The 21470-nt window shown below is 40.6% G+C and overlaps 2 protein-coding genes across 14 annotated transcripts in view; one reads left to right on the top strand and one right to left on the bottom strand.

Annotated features, from left to right (window-relative positions):
- Positions 1-10871, top strand: part of MCUB (mitochondrial calcium uniporter dominant negative beta subunit) — a 40162-nt gene extending 29291 nt beyond the window's left edge. For 11 of the 13 annotated variants that reach the window (XM_021396450.1, XM_021396451.1, XM_021396449.1 and 8 more), the window contains 5 exons: positions 3570-3674; positions 3887-4047; positions 4884-5087; positions 6278-6394; positions 8817-9018. In XM_021396450.1, coding sequence (XP_021252125.1) covers positions 3570-3674; positions 3887-4047; positions 4884-5087; positions 6278-6394; positions 8817-8894 — 665 coding nt within the window. In that variant the 3' untranslated portion in view covers positions 8895-9018. Of the gene's footprint in view, positions 1-3569; positions 3675-3886; positions 4048-4883; positions 5088-6277; positions 6395-8816; positions 9028-10733 lie in introns of those variants that run through there. The other 2 variants (XM_021396442.1, XM_021396447.1) reach the window with 2 other exon arrangements.
- CASP6 (caspase 6) lies at positions 9396-19831 on the bottom strand. Its single transcript, XM_021396455.1, has 8 exons — positions 19530-19831; positions 18099-18140; positions 16820-16862; positions 14634-14780; positions 14111-14187; positions 13503-13678; positions 11521-11677; positions 9396-10895 (listed from the first exon to the last, which is right to left on the bottom strand). The coding sequence occupies exons 1-8, from the start codon at positions 19558-19560 to the stop codon at positions 10657-10659; spliced, it is 912 nt and encodes a 303-aa protein (XP_021252130.1). The 5' UTR covers positions 19561-19831; the 3' UTR covers positions 9396-10656.

Here is a 21470-nt window from a genome sequence, read left to right as displayed (position 1 = left end):
TGTTAGCATTGATGTGGTCTTTTTCCTTCTAGCATACTGATTATCCCACTGTCACGATCATTCACATGAGTTTTCTTAAGACAGCCTGTTTTGTGTTTTGTCAAAGCTTTGTAGTTTTTTCTGCAACAATTCTGAAAAGCCTTGTGAGCCCTGCCTTGCTCCAAGGAAGAACCTGATCACAAACACAGAATTGGGATGTAGCTCCCTTGTCTGAAGTTGACAGAATTGATACTTGAATGAGGCTTTCCATCATTTCCAGTGAATGCAAGTGGTTATTTTGTGGTAGTTGTACAGTCCTTTAACTAAAAAGCATCTGTTTCCTCACACCCACTCCCCCACATGCCCCTTAAAACAAACAAACAAACAAAAAAGGTATATTCCTATAAAAAGATCTATTTTCATTCAGGTAACACATGGAAGAATGTATGGGGTCTGGGAACGGTGGTCCAAAGATTCATAACTGGATGCATTCATTATGTTCCCTTTCTTCCTGGATGATATTGCAGGAAGCCAGAGGTCTTGGAGAAGCTGCCTTGGTTGTCTTTGAGAATGCACATAGTAAAACAGGGAAATATCATGTAAAGCAATGTGTTTATATTCTTTAGAGTGATGAAGATGTGATCTGCGTGGATTACAGTGCATGCATGAGCTTCTTGTATGCAAGAAGTTGTGTGAGCTGATTTTTCTGTGAGGATCGTCTTGTGCTATTCTTTTTTAATACTGTATCTACTGGACAGCAAAGGTAGAAACTTCTCTAGAAAAGATAGTTTTGTAGGATTCTCCTATATGTTCAGACAACACTGTGGCAAATCATCACTGCCAGTAGCTTCCCCTTTACATGGAAGTTCACAGTAAAAATGGTTCCTTCATGGGATGAGGCAGGGCTAACCAAGAACGTGCTCCTGCAGTACCTCTCAGTACTGCTATCTCTGCAGAAGCACCAATGAATGAAGTATCTGTGATTTACTGCTCAACTCCATTCTTCTCTGTTAGGTCCACAGAAGCTTTACATAAACTACTTATTCTGCTTCTGAGCAAGCTTCAGACTTTTGTGAAGCACAAAATAATTTCTGTAAGGAACCTGAAAGTCTAGCATTTTCGGTATAGATAAACACTGGGTTCTGAACTAGAAAGAAATTTGGGCTCTTTTCACCTAGTGTCATCTCTTTAAACCCCCAACTTTGGAATAAAAATGCTGTCTGTTTTGATTAAAACTATTTCGGTTCTCTACTCTGAATTCTTAAGTGCCATGCAATTGTAAGGGTAGAGAACTGCTTAGATGATTAATTCATTAGGAAACTGATACTGTAAAGAGAAACTACTGGCCAAGTACTGTGAGTTGAATTTAAACATGTATTATTAATGAAAAATTATGAAGGTTTGATTTAATGCTGACACTTTTCAGTTTCATTTAGCCATTAAATGAAACTCAGCCTTGATTGAAAGTGTTAGTGCTCTATTTGATGACTCACTTTCATTTTCAGTAGATTTGGCCTTGAAAAATGCCTACAGGCAAAAAATGGCCCTTTGTTCATCTTTGAATACCTGTGCTTAAGTATAGGAGAAAAAGTGACCCTTTTCTGAAAGCCCATATGGAATTTTCTAAAACAAAACAACCCCTCCTCCCAAGACTTTCCCACTTTTCAGCTAATGAAAGGTTTGGACAGGTTAATAAATCTGCAATGTATCAGATCCAGAACAAAGAACCTGTCTGGCACTTCTTTTTGAGAACATTTTTTGCTTAAATGTCATTTTATAAATGTCACCTTAATTTACATGCAAATGAGGTTTGATGTTCTATTACACCATTTTATAAAGAAGAGAAGAGCAAAGAAATAGGTGGATGGGCACATTAATGTTTCAAATTCTGAACTGAAATCCTTCCAGGTTTGCTTTCCTACCCACACCAGGTGAGTAGTCCAACCATAATTCTGCTCAAGAATAAGGCTTCTGTTTTCTGCCACTGCACACCCTTTGCAGAGACAGGTGAAGACACCCTCTGTATGTGCAGGGAATGAAGCCCAGATCAAACAGCTGTTGTGGAGCGGCTTGTTGCTGACCCTTGGACTCTTCATGTCCCAGCAATGTTTCCTCTTAGCAGGCAGGAAGGGACCTCTTGCAAAATAAAATGATAGAGAGGGAATGAAGGGAAGAAGTATAAAAGCAGGAAGAAAACTTCAACAACAGCTTTCCTGATAGCAGATTTCAGTTGTTCCCTTGTCTGCAGTTTTAAGTCATTGCAAATAGGTGTGAACAATATATTTTTCTTGTCTTGTTCTCTGTGGTGCTGGTGGAGTAGTGTTCCTGCAAGTTTTTTTTCATAGGGGAGAAATAGGAAAGGGTTCTCTAGAGTGTTTTAGACTAATGTTTCTGTGGCTCCTGGTCTGCCTTGTACTGAACAGTCTGTCTAGCTGCCTTAACTCAGAACTGGCATTAAAACAGGATGATTGCAAGTACCATTCATACTTACTATAATAAAAAATGAAAAATGCTACTGACAAGATTGTGCCTGTTGATTAAAACAGCTTGTTTAAGGAAGTACATAAATCTGTAATTGAACGTGAGGTCTCTGAAGGTGTCTTAATTAACAAAAACTCTTTATCCTAGGTTTAAGTGCAGATGCAAACTGGTGTGTAGGTGGAGAAACAAAAATGCAGGTCTTTCCATCACAATTTGTGGCTGTTTTATGCAAGACTTTTTTCTCTACCCCACACTTTCAATTGGTCAATTCTAGTCATAATCATAACAAGAAGATACAAGCCTGCTTGTAGCAGGGACAGTATCATTACACTTCTAACCAATTTTGTATTCACAAGCCTGATTTTTACATCCACTGAAACTCTTGAAAATAAGCCCCGAGCCTAGTTTTCTGAAGGCTTACTCAGATGCATGTTCCTTTTGATTCATGGGAACATTCTCATGAGCAGCGATTTAGGAAGTTTCTTTTGAGAAACGTTTGCAAGTTCTTTCTTTATGATCAACTATACAAACTTTAATTACTGTCGGAGTGAGAGATGCTTGGGGGAATAACATTTTCAAATTCATGTGCCTGCTCCAAGGCCATAATTGTGTATGTGAATTTTCAAGATTTTCAGTCATATCGTCCTTTGTGCAGGTACTAATGCTGAAGAGCATGGTGTAATTAAGTTTGAGAAATGTATGGAACACAGAGGGGCAGTCTGCTAAGCTTGTGTAGAGCCAGATCCTGTGCAGCTGAGCTCTTTTAACGCTATTTCTCCCTTGAAAATCAAGTCTGCCCAAACCAGGTCAATTTCCAACCTAAGCCAATTATTGGAGAAAAGCACTGGAGACTACATAGTAGTAAAAATAATAGTAAAGTATAAAAATAATAGTAAAGCCTAATGAAACTGACAGAATTGCCCAAATGATGCTGATAGAGAAAGCATTCAAGTGTACACTCTGCACTGATATGTTCCTCCTGAATGTTTAGTATCAGTTACAAGATTTACTGAAAGTACTCTTCCAATGTTCCCTTCCAAACATTAATAAACATCAGCTAATGTTTAAGATTCTTTATGACTAGAATGATCTTAAATCTTATTCTGCAGATGGTAGCAAGGTCTCTGATGCAACCTTGATGGAGGTCTTACTGATGAATGACTTTAAACTTGTTATCAACAACACAACATACAGTGTGTCAACTCCTGTAAAAGGTAAGAGCCGTGCTTTAATAGCTCTGATTGTCTCACTTAATCTAGTGAAAGGCATGAGAAGTCTCAGATAATTGGAACCTTTCTGAAGAAAAGAATTTCTCTTCAGTTTTGTACCATTGGATTGTCTTGCTTTCTGGAGTTCAGTTCAGGAGAGAGAACAACGAAGGGTAGATTCTTGAAATGTTTTATAATGATAAACACTTTCTCTTCAGATAAGCTGAGTAGTGAGCATGCTACTGAAATGGAAGATATTAAATCCTTGGTTCACAGACTGTTTGTGGCTCTGCATTTAGAAGACCACCAGATCAGGAAAGAGAGAGAATTGCTACAAAAACTGGACCACCTGAAAGAACAGCTGATGCCTCTTGAACAGGTTGGAAGGGAAAGAGTTTTTTTTCATTGTTGTTTTGTTTTTAAATGCAAAAGCATTTCCTCATATGAGGAGTAAGTCCTGTGATAGAAAAAGATCAGCATGGATACATAGGGTGTCTGCTTTGTCATGCAAACAACATCAGTTCAAACTCAGTTCAAATAACTTTCAGGTCAGTTATTTTTCTCTCCTGCAGTGCACGTTCCCTGGGTAGGAGCCACAACAGCTGGAGAAGGCTATCAGGAGCAAGCCTTAGCATGGCTGGCATTGGAATTGAACATCCACTTAGTCACCTGTTGCTGTATGAGTTCTGAATACTTATTACAGGAAAAAAAAAAGTGAGCTTAAAAATCATCTGTGGCTTAGACTACAGTTTCCTGTGTCACCAAGTCAACAGGGCAGATTGTATGGACTAATGGTTGCTGTAATCTAAGAAAGGAAGTTATAAATGTTGATCTGGGGCAGGTTAAGGTAACGCAGCTTGAAGGAAGGAATGAAGAGTCTGACAGGATGAGATAACTTTTCCTTGGCTTCAGACCTGCTGTGTGTGAGGACCAACCTCACTGCTAACAAGACCTGCCTTTAGTGATAAATAGAAATCCAGTAGATGTTAATCTCAGGCAGTGGGAAGGGAATATTAACAGTGGCATCTGTTGGTGCTCAGTAGCCAGGAGATCTGGTTGCCCTTGGATTTCAGTCCTTTTCTTTCTTCACAAGGTAAGTCTGTAAGAGGAGAGCACTGAGAAAGGATCTAGCCCAGAAGGAGTAAACAGTGCAACTGATGAGCTCGTCAAGTAAGTTTGTTTGAACAGGTTCCTGTGTTTATTCCTTTTCCCTAGATGAAAGCCAGAATTATGGACAGTGCTGATGCAAAGACCTCCAGGCTTCTATGGGTTGGTTTAGCTCTGATGTCAACACAAGGTGGAGCGTTGGCGTGGCTCACATGGTGGGTCTATTCGTGGGACATCATGGAGCCAGTCACGTACTTCATCACCTATGGGAGTGCCATGGCTTTCTATGCCTACTTTGTTCTTACTAAACAGGTGATTCCCTCTCCTGTAAATATCTGGAGTATTGTAAAGAAGGAGTACAGAAACTGAAAATCCTAGTGCTTGAACTCTGATTAAAATGTAATTTAGTTAAGTAGCCTTGCCATCAGGTTGGGGGAGTTGAGATTGAATTCTGATGGGACTGAATATGAATGCCTTATGTTATCAAGTCAAGTACTGTTACAGCTGCACTGCAGAACTGAGCAGAACTACTACCTGGAAAACTTCATAGGCCAGGGAATGAGAAGTGATGAATGAAATCTGACATTTTATTTAAATTTTTGTAGGTCATCTTGAATAGTAAACTGCACCTGGCTCATTGATGTAAAGGGAGAACAACCAGTAGTTCTGTGCCAGTTCATGAATATTGCCTTACAGGTGGCCAGGAAGCAAATCACTGAATAATAACATAATATAAAAAAAGGAATCCACCCAGACCTTAACTGAGCTGCACAATACAGGCTAGTCCTGAAATCCTGTAAGATTTTGAAGAATGCTTCTTTTTTTTTTATTTTAGCTCTGTGCTTTACTCCCAAAGTAGACATCTTGATGTCCAACCTTTGTAATGAAAAACTTTGTTTACTAAGCAGTTATGTGGAAGAGTTGCTACTGCTTCCTTCCATAATACTGGTGGTTCCATAGACCTCATGAGGTATCATGTTCCATTTGTGAAAAGGGGAGGCACGTGTTTTTATGAGCAACTGGCTCTGAATGTGAGTTTTATTCCTTCTCACTGATTCTTAAGAAGGGCAGAGGTATTCCTACTTTATGTATCTAGATACACATAAATCTCTTTATACAGATTACTGCTTGTCTTTTTAAAACATCTGTGTTGGCATGATTGCTTGAGACTTTCAAGTAACTCTTTGAAAAAACAGTAATTGAACTTCCTCTGACTCCTTGGGAAGTCATGTCCATTTACTCAGGTGGCTTCAGTCATGGGGCTCAAGCTATGTCTTTATTATTATAGAAAATTACTTTAGACATGATAAAAATGATTTCTACCATATGTCTAAAAGGGCCCTCTTGACAAATAAGAGCATACCTATGTCTCTTAATAGCACTTACAGATATTTGTGCTCATGTGTGTACATGCCTGTGGAACTAGATAAATAATTGGCTGAATTTCTCTGGCCTGGTCTCCTTTTTCTTGCTAACCTCAAATATGTGCCTTTCTTCACTAGGACTACATTTACCCTGATGCTAAAGACAGGCAGCTCCTCCACTACTTCTACCAGAAATCCAAAGCCCAACATTTTAATGTGGAGCAGTATAACAAGCTAAAAGAAGAACTTGCAGAGGTATTTAAATTCAATTCTTAAATAATGTGGTCTCCTCTGGGTAATGACTTTTTCAGTAAACTCTCAGCAGCTGGAAAATTGACCTCAGGGTTTGTTACTTACATTCAGAACAGCATATTGTTTATTAACCAGTTTGTGCTTTTTAAATAACCATACCAGGTTTGCCTTTGACATGGAGCCTACTTCAGTACTTCATCAGAAAAGGAGACCTTCATGAGTTAAATTTCAAACACATAAGTTAGGTTTCAAGCCCTATAAATCCTTTTTTTTTTTCCCCATATATGAATATGTCATATTTCCAGCCATTTTAATAGAATAGCTGCATTGCTTTTAGAGATTGCATGTTTGCTGCACTTCTGTAGTAACACAATCTTTCCCCCTCCTTGGAAGGAGACAGTCTTGCAGAGTTCAGCATTTGACAGCTTAATCCTGCTCCTTAAGTGAAAGGCTTAGAATTCCATCCAGTCTCCTGTATTCTATAAAAGGTGGTGTGCATGCCTGGAGAAAACTCTGTGATCTTCATGGAAAGAAATGTAGCAATCCCACTCCTCAGTTCTTATTTCCATATACCATTTTTCCAACCCTGTGCTCTGTGTGTCGTTAAAGAATTGACAGTGCCTCTAATTTTAGTTCAAGACCCACGGTTAAGGGTGTCATTTCATAAGCTGCATTTGGTGTAAGGCCAGAGCATGGATGTCCAACCTTTTGGCTTCCCTGGGTTGCACTGAGTGAAGAAGAATTGTTTTGGGCTGCAAATACATAGGTTGCACCAAAAGTTATGCCTTCTATGAATTCCCACGGAAACTACAACTGATACAAAGAGTGAAATAACGCTGTTTAATAAGGACATTCTCAGCTAGAAAACACTGTTTTTCATCATAGTCACCACTATTAGCTATGCATTTTCACCAGCAATTAACAAGAGCCTGCATGCCACGCTCCTCAAAATCTGCACGGGCAGAGGCAATCCAGTGTCACTGTCACCTCTGCTGAAATGCACCACTGTCTCACTCTGTTCACATCCACTGTTGGGTCTCCATAACTGTTCAGCAAGCATCGATGAATGTCACTGGGTGCCATTTTTTTCTGCACAGAGAAGTTCAGAAACACACCTTTGCTTCGTATGCACTTCATGTCTCACACCGTTCTGTCAGACTGCCCCTCTGCTGCCATCAGTCGTACTGGAACAAAATGTCATGGAACACTGGTGGGAAGGTTCAACCTCTACTGCCATACCACTGACATCCACTTCTGACATCATGGTCCAACATCATAAAATAGTAGGCATTACTTTTGGAGCAGCCCTCATAAACTATATAGTATAGTTCATGTGTATAAATAACAAAACTTATTTTAATTTAATATTCAGATAAAAAACAGGGAACAAAATGGTAAAATCAGTGGGATATTTGATCATGTTTTTGTGAAACTTAATGCATCAGGCTTGTTCAGTGGAAGCTGTTGCAATTCATAGTGAGGTCTCAAGGTATTCGTCAGATTTTTGGTGACATTTTTCTCTTTGAATGCTTAATCCTTGAAAACAGTTGTTGACAAATGTACATACTGCCAAAAGTGATGACATGAATAAGGTGTGACTGCGAACTGAGGGATATTTTTCTCAGACTTACAAAAGTCTGGTAAAGAGATACGGTCAATTTTTTCTTAGACTTGAAAATCTGATTGCAATGCTATATCTTCCATTTGAAAATTGGCAGGTAATGTATTTATGTCAACTGAAAATAGAATCGCAAATATACCAAAAAGTTGATGATTTTTTTTCAGCAACCTTGAAACTTTTTCTCAAATTTCTTTATCACAGCGGAAGGCATGGCTGCATATTTCTCACTCTTCACAGGACTGTGTTTAGCCAATGTATCACAATGCATAAGCTTATTTGCAATCAGTTGAGTCAGCATTGCACTGCACCCTCCCCATGCCCTGGTTTCAGCCCTGACAGTGCCAATGGCACACACAGGTTCAGTTGGTGCTGAGCGATGGGTGCATACCTGGGGCTGGGCTGCTCAGTGGGACAGAGCTGCAACCATGGTGATGGGGCAGGGGCCAGCCACAGGATGGGCTGGGCTGGGCTGCGTGTGGCACGCAGGCTGGATGTGCCCGGGCTAGAGTTTGTTGCTTTTCCTAAAGCCTGTGAGTATGAATTTTATAAGTGGAATTTCAAGAAAATAATACTTTGGATTGTGTGTTGGGGAGGGTATGGGAAAGTGGTGTAGCAGCACCCACTCTGCTGTTTGGAAACTGGTTGAATGACCTGAGTAGGCCTGTAAAGGTTGAGCAGCCTCCATTTGATTAGCCTGTTGCTTGTATAAGACCAGTGTCTTCTGAGAAAGGAGAAGTACTGTATGTATGAAAGAGGGAAAAATGGTGGCCGCAGAAGATGAACTCATTCTTTCTCCCACTGCAGGCAGAAGAATCTCTGAAGCGTTTGCGCCAAGCTCTGCACCTCAGACTTCCAATCCAGGAAATTACTAACAAGGACTGACTTAATTTTGGTATATATTAGAATTGTCTTTTCCAAGTTGATAGGAACATTTAATTACCCTGCAGAAACTGGATATTTTTTACCACTATAATTTTGAAAGTTACAATAAATATTTATAAAAATGGTTTGATCACTTAATGGCTTTGGGTTTGTTTTTTTTTGCTTTAGATTTCGGTCTTATAAAGAAACTGCTGAAGCAAAGTTCTTCAGATATTTGTCAAGTCATATTAGTAAAATGGAGGCATTCTGCTTCCAGGTAAAATGAGAGGAATTCTCTCTAAAATGAGGGCTGTCTTTTTCGGACCATTAGCTCCGCAAGTAATTAACTCCTGCATCAAGTATTATGGATTTTTTTTTTCCTAAAATTATTCATTTCTTTTTCCTAGCTTTCTGTGCTATGATTTTTTTGGTGTAACACCATTGGTGGAGGTTAGATTTGCATCAAAAGTAAGCTTTTTTTTAGTCAGTGTTCCTGGAAAAATGACACATACATCAAACTCATTTACTGTAAAATTATTTGTTTTACTGTTGCATTTTATTGAAAGAACTTACCAAAACATTCACATATACATGATTTACTCAAAGCTTCAAAATAGCCATATTAAGATTTAATATCTGTGACTTAGAACACAGTATATGAAAGGATTTAACTAGAGCCAGTAAATCAATTATTTTATACCCAGAAAAATGAATTTAACATTCCTCAGATTGAGTTCTCCATTGTCCACTAGAGTTAAGCATTATGTACCAATAATGTAAAAATTAATTTTAAAAATTGCTTCTATTAAGTATTGTGATTACTAATGCTGCAGTAGTAGCAACCTGTAATGTCCTATGATGTCAAGTGTATTATCAGTTCTGTATACAAAATGAAAGTGTGCCGCTGATCTCTGGAGCCCAGAGGAGGCAGAGCCTGGTCCAACACCAAGACTTGAAGTATTAAGGCTTGCTTATATTGTATATTGCAGAGCTGCCTAAAGACAGCTAGAAGAGTTGCAAGTGAACCTGAAATCTATAAATCGTTTGCTTTAGTGATGTGTACAAGATGAGCTTACCCCTGTCAAGGAGTGTGTTTGTACCCAAAGTCATGCTATTCCAAAGCAAGCTATTCACTACTGCTTTCTTTCCCCTGAGGATGCAAAGCACCAGCAAGCTGTAATTGGGGCACAAATTAAAATTATGTGCCAGCAAAAGAAGCCCTTTATTTGCATTAGAATTACGACTGCACTCAAGGAATGAAGTACATTTTTAGTGTTGAGAGGGAAAAAAAAATCTTAAACTCCACCCTCAATAAATGCATAAAAATTAGATGATGGACACTGTTGTACACATATAAAAAAAAAAAATATGCCTCACAAGTATTTCCTGTAAACTGTACTCTTGGAGCAAGAGAAGCTAACCGAATACGGTGTTTAAAAAGTTCTGGAAATAGTTAAAAATGTGCCATAATTAAACTGATAAATCAAGCAAAAATCTTTGTTTTTCCTTAGAAGTTATCTAGAGTACCAATTTTAATAAAATCTGAGCACCTCTTACGGATCTAGCACCAGTAAACTTTATCCAAATTCCCTGAGATGAACAGAGCTGTAATATTAGTTTTAAATTTGCCTTAAGATTTTAAAAACTATTGCATAGACAAACTGTAAGGTTTGATCCCAGTGTTTTTGCAAATAATCTTATAGAGTATTAATCTCTCAATCTAAGATGATAGTTTTCTCACTTCTGCAGTGAGCATTAAAGAATGTAATTGTTAAATAGCAGCCTACTTAGATTTTGGATGAAAATACAATTTTTTTGTCAACATTGAAGCAAAACAAGGAATCTGTTTTTTTCCTATAGCATTTATATCTCTACACACATCCACTTTGCGATGAGAAACCTTTCTGTTAACAACAGTGAGAAGTTCTGTGAACTCCAAGGAAGAGCCGTGATTCCTGAGTGCCTCGCACAAATCTTGAATGTACCAGGAGCCATTTACAGTTTCGCGGTGAGAAAAGTAACCTGTTGTAGAACAGAAACATAAAATTATATTCAGTTGTAAGTAGCTATTGCCACTGAAAAACATTCACGAGAGTTACTCCTTGCTAGCCTCACCTAATGGAATTACTACTGGATGTAAATCTTACCATGTCAAGTTATGCAGTTTCACTGGAAACTGTAGAAGGAAATGGCTTTGATATCTCTTATTGTGTCTATCCAAGAGGAATACAGTTTAGGAACTGGTAGCTTATTGTCCACAGGACTGTATCTGCAATTTGCATGACAGCAGATGGGACTGAGAACAAGACAGATAATGGACTAGGAAGCACAGCCATGTAGTATGGGGGAATAGATAAGCCTCTAGAATACCACAGTCTTGGAGAAAAGGGGAATGCCTGTTGTCAGTAGATATCTCAGCAGTAAAATTATGAAGAGAATGATTCTGTTTGGCAAATTAACTGCAATTTTGAATGTTTGTTTTTACTTTTTCCTCAACATATGGGGCTCCTTCCCAGATGTCATTTAACAGAGAGGCAAAACAGATGACATAGAACTGTACTCATTATTTTGACTGTAAAATGAGGAAGTGTTCCAGCTTGTCATAGTGAAATATCAGACACACAGATGTAAGATAATAGAACTCTACCTTGTGCCACAGAATAGCACATAATAAAGTCTGCACCAGCAGGCAGGGTATAGATGCCAGCTGCATCCACTTCAGTCTGGTTAACAGTGGTTTCATCTTTGCTGTCTACTAAATCCCGAACGAGAACCGGATCATCATGTTTGTCACCTCGACACGCCTGGTGGGGAGAGAAGGATAATTATGCTTTCACCTCTGTGAAGCTGATCTGTGTTACTGTGATACTTCTAAACAGAGAGGACTCCTGTTATGTTCCACATTAACCATGCATGTGGATTCATAAAGACCCATGTAGTTCTCTATGAATTAAAAGATTAGTGATGAAATCCAATAAAAGCTCTGAGACGACCACATTATTGTTGAGATTGGACGGATGTCTTGAGTTCATATACTTCAAACTCCTTAGCTCAAGCAGGGTCAGCTAAAGCAGGTTGTTCAGGACTACATCCAGTTGGCTTTTGAGTATCTCCAAGGTTGCACAAAATCTTCCAGCGTTTGCTCACCTACACAGTAAAAAAGTGTTTTCTTGTGTGGAGATGTTCCGTGTGTTTAATTTGTACCCACTATGCACAACTGAAGAGATCCTGGCTTCCTCTTCATTCCCACTCCCCCTCTCAGGTATTCATATATATTGATAAGATCCCCCTGAGCCTTCTCTTCTTTAGGTTGAACAATCCTAGCTTCTCCTGATATGAAAGATGCTCCAGTTCCTTAATCATTTTCACAGCCCTGCACTAGACTCATTCCAGTAAGTCTGCATCTTGTGTACTGGGGAGTCAGAACTGGACACAAGACTTTGAATGCAGCCTCACCAGCTGAGGAGAGAGAAAGGATCACCTCCCTCAAGCTGACAATGCAGCATTGAATAAATGCTCTGAAGCACAGCCATCCTTATATGCTATTATGTTGCAGAATTATTTATTTAATGAGAAGCCATTAAATAAGCCCAGGATTGTCTGTGTTGCAGAAGGAGTATACATAGAGAAAAAGAAAGTAAGAGCACACTTAAAATGTACAAAGCAGGCAACAGGCAAGAGCTATCACAAAAGAAAGAAACATGAAAATTTCCTTTCCTTCGCAATGATGAAGTTCTGTACTTGCCGTTTACTCTGCAGTTTTTTGATGAGTATCATATAAATATTTCCAAGTACAACTTTTATTACAAAATTGAAATACTTAAATATTTTTCCATCTTTGGCATCTGATTTAGAAAAAAAAAAGCTGAATAAGTCCTAATGAAAAATTAATTAACAATATGCTGATATTTGTAGCAGCCTTGTGCCTAAGTCATTTCATTTGGAAAAAGGTAATTATAACTACTAGAATCACAGTCTATTAAAGGTCAAGTTCTTGTTTGAGTTTACTAATTGTAACTTAAATAAAGATGGGCCCTTAAAAATGTGGACTGACCCCTTATCTTACTACTTTGAACAAGAAGTTGGACCACAGACCTCCTGAGATCCTTTCCGGCTTGCATAATCCTTTGAACCAAGGAGCGAAATAGGAAGTTATTGTATGGGTTTTGTTTGACCGCTTAGCACCAGCAGTATTTTTGTGACAACAAAGCCTTAATATGATTCTTTACATTTTCCAGAGATGCCAATTATGACAGATGGAATAGATGATCTCAGAGGTCTTTTCCAACCTTAACAATTCTATGTTGAGTATTGGTCATGAAAATAAAAACAAAAACAAACATAAAGTTCTTCACTGATCAAGTAAAGGGACTTGCCTGGGGGAAAACAGTAAATGTAAGGAAGCTAGATAACTTTCTTCAGCCTAACCTATGAATACAAGGTGTGAATGGGAGGAAATCATAGAATCATAGAATTAGCTAGGTTGGAAAAGACCTACAAGATCGCCTAGTCCAATCATCCACTTACCACCAATAACCCCACTAAATGAGCTGAGGCTACACACAACTTTCTCCAAAAACTGATGATACTTTCTCCTCTGCCATTAAATGTACACTGACAGCATCTTACCTGAATTATAAATATCTTCGGCTTTCCTACCAGACTCTGGCACTTGTCTCCTCTGAACATGTTTGTGATTGTCTCAATTTTGATTTGGTCATCAAATGCGTAGACATGATCATTCTCACCATGACTCAAGAACACACAAACAAAGCAGTCAGCATTGCTGTGGTCATCCTGAGAGGCTGAAATATCAAGTGCATTTAGACAACTAAACAGTGATCTCCGCCTTTAAAAAATACCGCATGTTTGTATTATATAATTTAATCTCAGATCGGTCATTTTTCAAGTGAACCGTATTTTCAGACAGCATAAGACTACAGAGATCTGCAGGTACAATGATTAAGCATGACTCAAGATAAGGCCACTGAAAGTAAAAAGAAGAATGTTACTAACTTCTCCCAGCTGAAAGTTAACTTCTTTCCCCTTTTGGCAACTTTGTTAGCTCTCTGCACAATGTTGCAGTAAAAAAATCTGAAGTTTAACCCTTAAACCCTTTTAATGTTAAACACTGTGCACAAAAATTATTTTACGTTAGATGAGCATAGAGAATGGAAAACATATGTCTAGAAATTCTGCTATGAATAGTTAGACATAACTAATGTATGGTCTCCCACCTTCAAGAACTTTCTGCAGTACATCTTCTGCTTTCAGATTATCAAAAATTCTGACATCAAATCCAAGGTCTGTCAAACTATTGTTAAAACACATACATATTAGAAAAAACATTTTCTCAAATTATATACCGGTTCCTACCAACTCAATTGCTTTCATTATGAGATAGCTAATATTCATGTTTACGCTTTATTTACAAAAATCACAACTGAAAATGATTTTGGACTCAAACTGGTGTCCAGTGCAGATGTAGTATCTACTTCAAGTTACTTTGAAGACTTTGGCCTAAGAGAGGTCTGGACTCACTGCAATCATGTGACTTGTGCCAGCAGTTTCTGTGACATGCAGGAATGTCCCTCTAAGTTTTTTTAATTATGTCTTTTTGTCAAGATTGCACAGATGCTTATGTCTGCAAAATATTTTCTTCTATACTTAAATGTAAGATCTAGGTAGCTGCTTATTTGACCTCAATGTCTGAAGTTCAGGTTTTTTTAAGCTTTGGGGGAGAAAAACCAAGTTTCTTACCTGCGTTTCAGATTGTTTCTGTCTGCCGAAGTCCCACGTCTTTCTGGCAGCTTTAAATGCCAAAAAAAGTACTCATGATTGAAGATTAACGCAACTCCTCTTCTTTGATGGTTCATTTTGTATTGCTCCGCAGGGTCAAGTGTTTGTCTGTTGCCAGAGATGGAAAATTTTCTTGATGAGTTAGTTTGTTGCCAACTGAATTCCTTTCCTGTATTCCTGCTAGCTGAGACTGCTGTAATTGACTAGAGACTTTGAGAATCCAGCTTCAGAAGACAAGACTTTAAAATGTGCAATATTTTAGAAAGAACCTAAATCATGAAGTCTTTTTGAAAAGCTTGGGCATGTTAAACAGTTCACTAAAAACAGGCATTAGCTGGGGAAAAGGATCTGTCAGGTATTATTGAACAGTTTCTCTATGTTTGTATTTTCTGTTTTCAAGAGGCTGTCACATTAATAACACATTAAGGCATATAAGAGTGCACTTCAGATTTGGCTCCAATTCTCCATGTTACATGTTTAGCTAAATATTATTTAAGCAGAGTTGTATGGTGTGTATGTATCTATCTGGAAGTTTAACTGTGTGAAATTTTCTTCCAGTTCTTCTAACCCAATTGTGTTACATCATGAACAGCAGCCTATATACTGTATACTGGTTGATGAGGTAGTCTACATACTGTTTGCGAGAAGTGAACAAGTTTGTATTATTTACACATCAAAATGAAAGCTATGATGGCACAGCTGTTGATCAGTGTTTAGCAACCAGCAGAGCCCTAAAGCTGAGGGACAGTGTTGGCACAAGCCCAAATGACCAACCCAGCTTCTAAGTAGAGAAATTTTAAATATCAAGGCAACAAATGTATAGAGCACTTGTATGTTTGGAGTAAAATACAGTTATTTTATTGTTTTATGAGCAAACACAACACTGAGGTCTGCAGTAACATGCTATGATCTGTGCACTTGGACCCAAAGGGTCCTCTCCAGGCTTTGGCATGGCTGTATTTAGGGGGACAAATAGTGCTGCTTCTGATGATGGATGCATCAGTGCAGGAACAGAAGCTAAAATACTTCTGATGATAGGTCCCCACAACAGATAAGGCCTGTACTGTAGGTGTACAGAATGACAGTCCAGGTCATGCTGCCCTAGAACTGTCGGTAGGCAGAGTTGTTGTATTTGGCATGTTACTGGTTTTTTTGTTGTTTTTTTTTTTCTTTTCCTGCTGCAGAATGTTCAGTTTTGGTGCAATTCCTAGAAAAAGTTCAGAATACTCACATGCAAAAGTTACCTAATGATCACAGTTTATTCCAAAATGCTTTCGTTTCACTACAAAGCGACCAAAATGTTTCATTAAGTATTTCTGCTTCTCTACTTTACTATGAGCAGCTCCTTAAAACATCTGTTCATAATGTCTGCAGCAGAATTCAAACAGGTAGCAGGAATTCTGGATAACTGCTCGAAGTCTGGGGATTTCTAAAGTGTTTGCTGGAAAACTAGTCAGAAAAATAAGTGGGACGCTTTATCACACTCTCCCCAGTTGGAGTACTTAACATGATAAAATGCAAAAATGCTAAACTTTAGTTCTGTAATTATGAATGATATTTCACCTGTGCCAGTGCCAGAGTTTGTTCAGATTCTGGTAATTTTTGTTCCTTAGGAGTTAGCAAGATATATGGCTTATGGACAGTTATGTCCTTGGAGCCATCAAAGGACCATTAAAGGACGGTTCCCTACATAATTCTTCCTCTGTTCAGCTGTATTCACTGAGTGAGCAAGGTAAAGGAAGCTACCAGCCAGGTAGTTTACCTTTTCCAGGGCTAGACAATGTTGCACGGTGCAGCAGGAAAAATTCATGGAACCCCTACCTCGTTGTCCCTTTACCCTCTCTCTAGAGGACTATATTCTCTATAATAGTGTTACACACTATTGCAGCTATCCATAGATTGTGATGGTATTTTTGCCACAGTCTCTGCAGATTGCCTAACATAATAGGAATCCACTCCTAAGACTCCTTTCTGCATGCCTTCATTATAAGAAGGATAGTTCTACACCTGATGTTGCTAAAACTAGAAACATGTTGTGTAAATGGGTGAGGCTGAGTGAGTAATCCAGCTGTGTTCTTAACGAAAACCAGGAAACTTTCAGCTGACCTCACCAGGCCATCTCTCCGTCACTGCCATCAGAACCGTACCTTGTATCAAATGCATCCACTTCTGTCATGTTCTGATTTCCATCTGTTGGAGAAAGAATGAAGTGGCTTAGCCATCAAATCTTTAAAGGAAAAAAATTGAACTTGTGCATCCAACCGTAAAGTTGAGCTATTAGTGTGAATGATGAACTAAAAGCTCATTCACACATCAGCTAAGTATAAATCATAAATAACGATCTCTGAATACATAAGGAGTTAGCTGTCTATATTTAAACAGTCTCTTTGACTCAATAATTAGGATTTTACATAATCTAAAAATACACTGGTATTTTTTCTAAACTTCAGTAGTGCTGCTAACACAAAACTGAGCATTCTCTGAGGTTGGGTGTAGCTTCTGAATCACTGAATCATAGAATCACCAAGGTTGGAAAAGACCTCCAAGATCATCCAGTCCAACCATCCACCCACCACCAATATTTCCCCACTAAACCATGTCCCTTAGTACTGCATCTGTGCTGTTCTTGAACACCTCCAGGGACAGCGACTCAACCACCTCCCTGGGCAGCCTGTTCCAGCACCTGACTGCTCTTTTCTGAATTTCTGAAGAAATTTTTCCTAATATCCAACCTGAACCTACCCTGGTGAAACTTGAGGCCATTCGCTCTCGCAGGAGATGAGGCTGACCCCCAGCCCCATTCCCTCTACACAACAGAAGAGGCTGACCCCCACCTCACCACAACCACTTTTCAGTTGTAGAGAGCAATATGTTCTCCCCTGAGCCTCCTCTTCTCCAGACTGAACAATCCCAGTTCCCTCAGCTGCTCCCCAAAAGACCTATGCTCTAGACCCCTCACAGCTTCACTGTCCTTCTCTGGACATGCTCCAGGGCCTCAGTGTCCAAAAACTGAACACAGTACTGAAGGTGCTGCCTAAGCAGAGCTAAGAAGGTAGTATAACCATATGTATTAGTAACAACAATTGAAGATATGCAAGATTTATACCTTTTCTTCTGCTAAATTAAGTATCTCCAGTAACAGAATGCACATGAAGGTAACAATGTGGAAACAACTGTGAATCTGCATATCTTGGGAGGGTGCAAAACTGAAGGCTTGGCAGATGGCCAGGCCAAAATACTCAAGTATTTTTTCTTAAACATCTCAGTGGGCTCTTCTTGTATCGTATCGTATCGTATCGTATCGTATCGTATCATATCATATCATATCATATCATATCATATCATATCATATCATATCATTCTTATCAATACTACTATCACTAGAGAGTAACTACCACATTATGAAAACTATATGCTGTATTGTACCTGTGGTGGTTGATGTAGGTCTGCTGTCCAATTGAACGTGGTCTGCAATCAGAGCAGAAGACATGGTCACATATACATATATTTTAAAACTATTTTGTATACATCATTCTACTTTTTCCTAGTTTTTGTTCCTGTTTTTCACATCTCACTAAAGCCTTTCACAAAATGAATTAACGTGTATATTGATTGACATGTTCATGAAGACACTAGAGTAATCTCGAAGGTCTAGAACTGACTTTAGAAGCCCTTATGTTGAGATCCATAGCAAAGGAGACTGAGAGACAGCTCAAAGGAAGTCACATTCTTTCAAGTGTTATTATTTACACACAAACTTCCCATTTGTAAACACTGATCATGCTTTCAAGTGTTGGGTCCTGCAAATACCACTAGTGACGTGATGGATAAAAAGCTATTTCAGTTTGCTTGAAACAACATGCAGGTCAGACTAATGACAGAAGTGATGAAAACGAGTGGAGATAGAATGTAGCAGCAACACTTGCGCCTGTGATTTTGTTTATAATATGAACCAGAGATCTGTATGTTTAAATTTACACTTTTTTTGCTTGTGTACCTGAGATCTGTCTGATACTTTTGCTTCAACTTAAAGGAGAGGGAGAGGAAAGAAACACTCCCCAAACCCTCAACAGACTTTTAAATGGTTAAAGTCAAACTTTTGGACAGAACACCCTGTCATGTAGATACAGAAAGACTATGTAATGCCTGAGCCAAAGGAAACTTGGGAAAGATGCTTTACTCGTTCTTTTAAATCTGTTTAGCTATTTTCCAGCCTTGAGCTTTTCACTGCCACTGGCACACAGCAGCTTCACTCAGGTAAACAAACAAAAAAAGTGGTGTATGAAAAACCATCTGCTTGTCTTACACAGGGTAAAAACTGATTGCTCTCAAAGAGATTACTTGACTTACATCTTGCGAAGACAGATTGTTTTAAAGGAATTAAAACTCCGGTATGCACTGAATTACACTGGGATCTGGCTGCACGTTCCCTGGATGCATTTTAATCAGTAGTTACATTTTGAATAAACTAATGCTTTGGCGGCTGGCTCTGAGTCATCTATCAGCTTTACTTTAAGAACACTAATCGCAGCGGTGCAGGCGCCTCTTACCGGCAGCTTTCAGCCCCGATACCACGGCCTCCTCCCTCCCACCCCTGCACTGATAGCGCACTTATCTCCAGCAGTAATCTGACTTCCAGTACTTTCTTTCCGGGTCCCCGTGCAAACCTGTGCTTCCGCCTTGTTCCCCACCCCCCCCTCCTTTGTTTTGCGCACGGAAAGAGAAGGCCGAGCTCCCGGCAGAGCGCAGCAGCGGTCCCGCAGCTCCGTCCCCCGGGGCCCCGCCTCGCCGCTGCCCTCAGCCCGCAGAGCCCTGTCGGGCAGGTAGGGGGGCTGCCGCTCACAACCGCACACCTACCTGCCGCCCGCCACCGCTCCGCGCCCGACATGTCGAGAGCCCGGCTCCGTGTCCACCGTGTGCCGCCCCGCCTCCTCCGCAGGAAACGGGGCGGGAGCGGCGCAGGCCGCGGGCCGTCTCCCAGCTCCCCGAGGGCACTCGGAATCGCTTTCGCTTGGCCGAGCGCGGTCCCGAAAGGGTTGCGCCGTGCGGCTGGTGAGGCACTGCGGTGCAGCTAAGCCGAGGCTCCTCAGCGTTCTGCCAGAAGGCTTGGGCACGCACAGTTTCCCGTGCTGTAAGGCTTCTGTTACCCACATTCTCGTGTATGAAGCCCTGAGAAATTAGAAAGTTGGCAAATTTGCAGCCTCGGTCTGTTACTGCATGAGTACTCTTTGGTGAGCCTAACTGTGAGGAGAGCTCAGGCGCTGGGGAGAGCACCCAGCGAATGGCTGTGTGTGTGGGCAGCCTCTGCCTTTTCCTGGTCAACTGGAGAGGGCCCAGAGGGCTGGAGGCTTGCCAGTGTGACTCCCATCTACAAGAAAGGCAGTAAGGAGGATCTGGGGAACTACAGGCCTGTCAGCCTGACCTCAGTGCCAGGAAAGATTATGGAACAGATCATCTTCAGGGAGATAACGTGGCATGTGCAAGACAATGGGGGGATCAGGCCTTGCCAGCATAGGTTCACAAATGGCAGGTCCTGCTTGACCAGCCTCATCTCCTCCTATGATCGAGCGACCCACCTGGTGGATGAGGAAGAGGCTGTTGACGTAGTCTACCCAGACTTCAGCAAAGCCTTTGACACTCTCTGACAGTATTGTCCTGGAGAAGGTGGCAGCCTGTGGCTTGGACAGGTACACCTTCTGCTGGGTAAAGAACTGGCTGGATGGCAGGGCCCAGAGAGTGCTGGTGAATGGGAGTTACATCCAGCTGGCAACCGGTCACAAGAGGTGTTCCCCAGGGGTTGATATTGGGGCCTGTGCTGTTCAATATCTTTACTGATAACCTGGACAAGGGGATTGAGTGCACCCTCAGTAAGTTTGCAGATGACACCAAGCTGGCAGGAAGTGTCAATCTGCCTGGGGTTAAGAAGGCTCTACAGAGGCTGGATAGCTGGGCTGAGGCCAGCGGGATGAAGTTCAACTAGACCAAATGTCAGGTCTTGCACTTTGGTTGCAACAGCCCCAGGCAACACCACAGGCTTGGGGCAGAGTGGCTGGAAGGCTGTAGAAGAGATGGACGTCGGGGTGCTGATCAATGCTTGACTCAACATGAGCCAGCAGTGTGCCCAGGTGTCCAAGAAGGCCAATGGCATCCTGGCTTGTATCAGAAATAGTGCAGCCAGCAGGAGCAGGGTGGTGATCCTCCCTCTGTACTCAGCACTGGTGAGGCCACACCTCGAGTACTGTATTCAGTTTTGGCCCCCTCACTACAAGAAAGACATCGAGGCACTGAAGTGTGTCTAGACCTGGGCGGTGAAGCTGGTGAGGGGTCTGGAGCACAGGCCTTATGAGGAGCAGCTGAGGGAGCTGGGATTGTTCAGTCTGGAGAAGAGGAGGCTCAGGGGAGACTTTATTGCTCTCTACATCTACCTGAAAGGAGGTTGGGGTGAGGTGGTGGTCGGCCTGTTTTCCTGCATAACTAGTGATAGGACAAGAGGGAATGGCCTCAGGTTGTGCCAGGAAAGATTCAGCTTGAACATTAAGAAAAATTTCTTCCTTGAATGAGTGGTTAGGTGCTGGAATGGGCTGCCCAGGGAGGTGGTTGAGTCACCATCCCTGGAGGCATTCAAGAACTGTGTAGATGTTGTACTGAGAGGCATGGTTTAGTGGGGACATATTGATGGTAGATGAACAGTTGGAATGGAAGACCTTGGAGGTCTTTTCCAACCTTGGTGATTCTATGATTCTGTGATGATGTATAAACTGAAGCCAATGCCCAAACCCATCCTTCTGTACCTGAGCT

This window comes from Numida meleagris, chromosome 4 (assembly GCF_002078875.1).
Source record: "Numida meleagris isolate 19003 breed g44 Domestic line chromosome 4, NumMel1.0, whole genome shotgun sequence".
NCBI lineage: Eukaryota > Metazoa > Chordata > Aves > Galliformes > Numididae > Numida > Numida meleagris.
This window is presented reverse-complemented; position numbering and strand designations above follow the sequence as displayed.

Bases quoted from the DNA above. Each gene is read 5' to 3' on its own strand.
- CASP6 (XM_021396455.1), bottom strand. From the start codon at position 19,560: ATGTCGGGCGCGGAGCGGTGGCGGGCGGCAG. The intron at 14,781-16,819 runs GTACGGTTCTGA...CTCTGGCAACAG, and splicing joins GTGGATGCATTTGATACAAG to ACAAACACTTGACCCTGCGG. The intron at 13,679-14,110 runs GTGGGAGACCAT...TTGATATTTCAG, and splicing joins ACTGCAGAAAGTTCTTGAAG to CCTCTCAGGATGACCACAGC.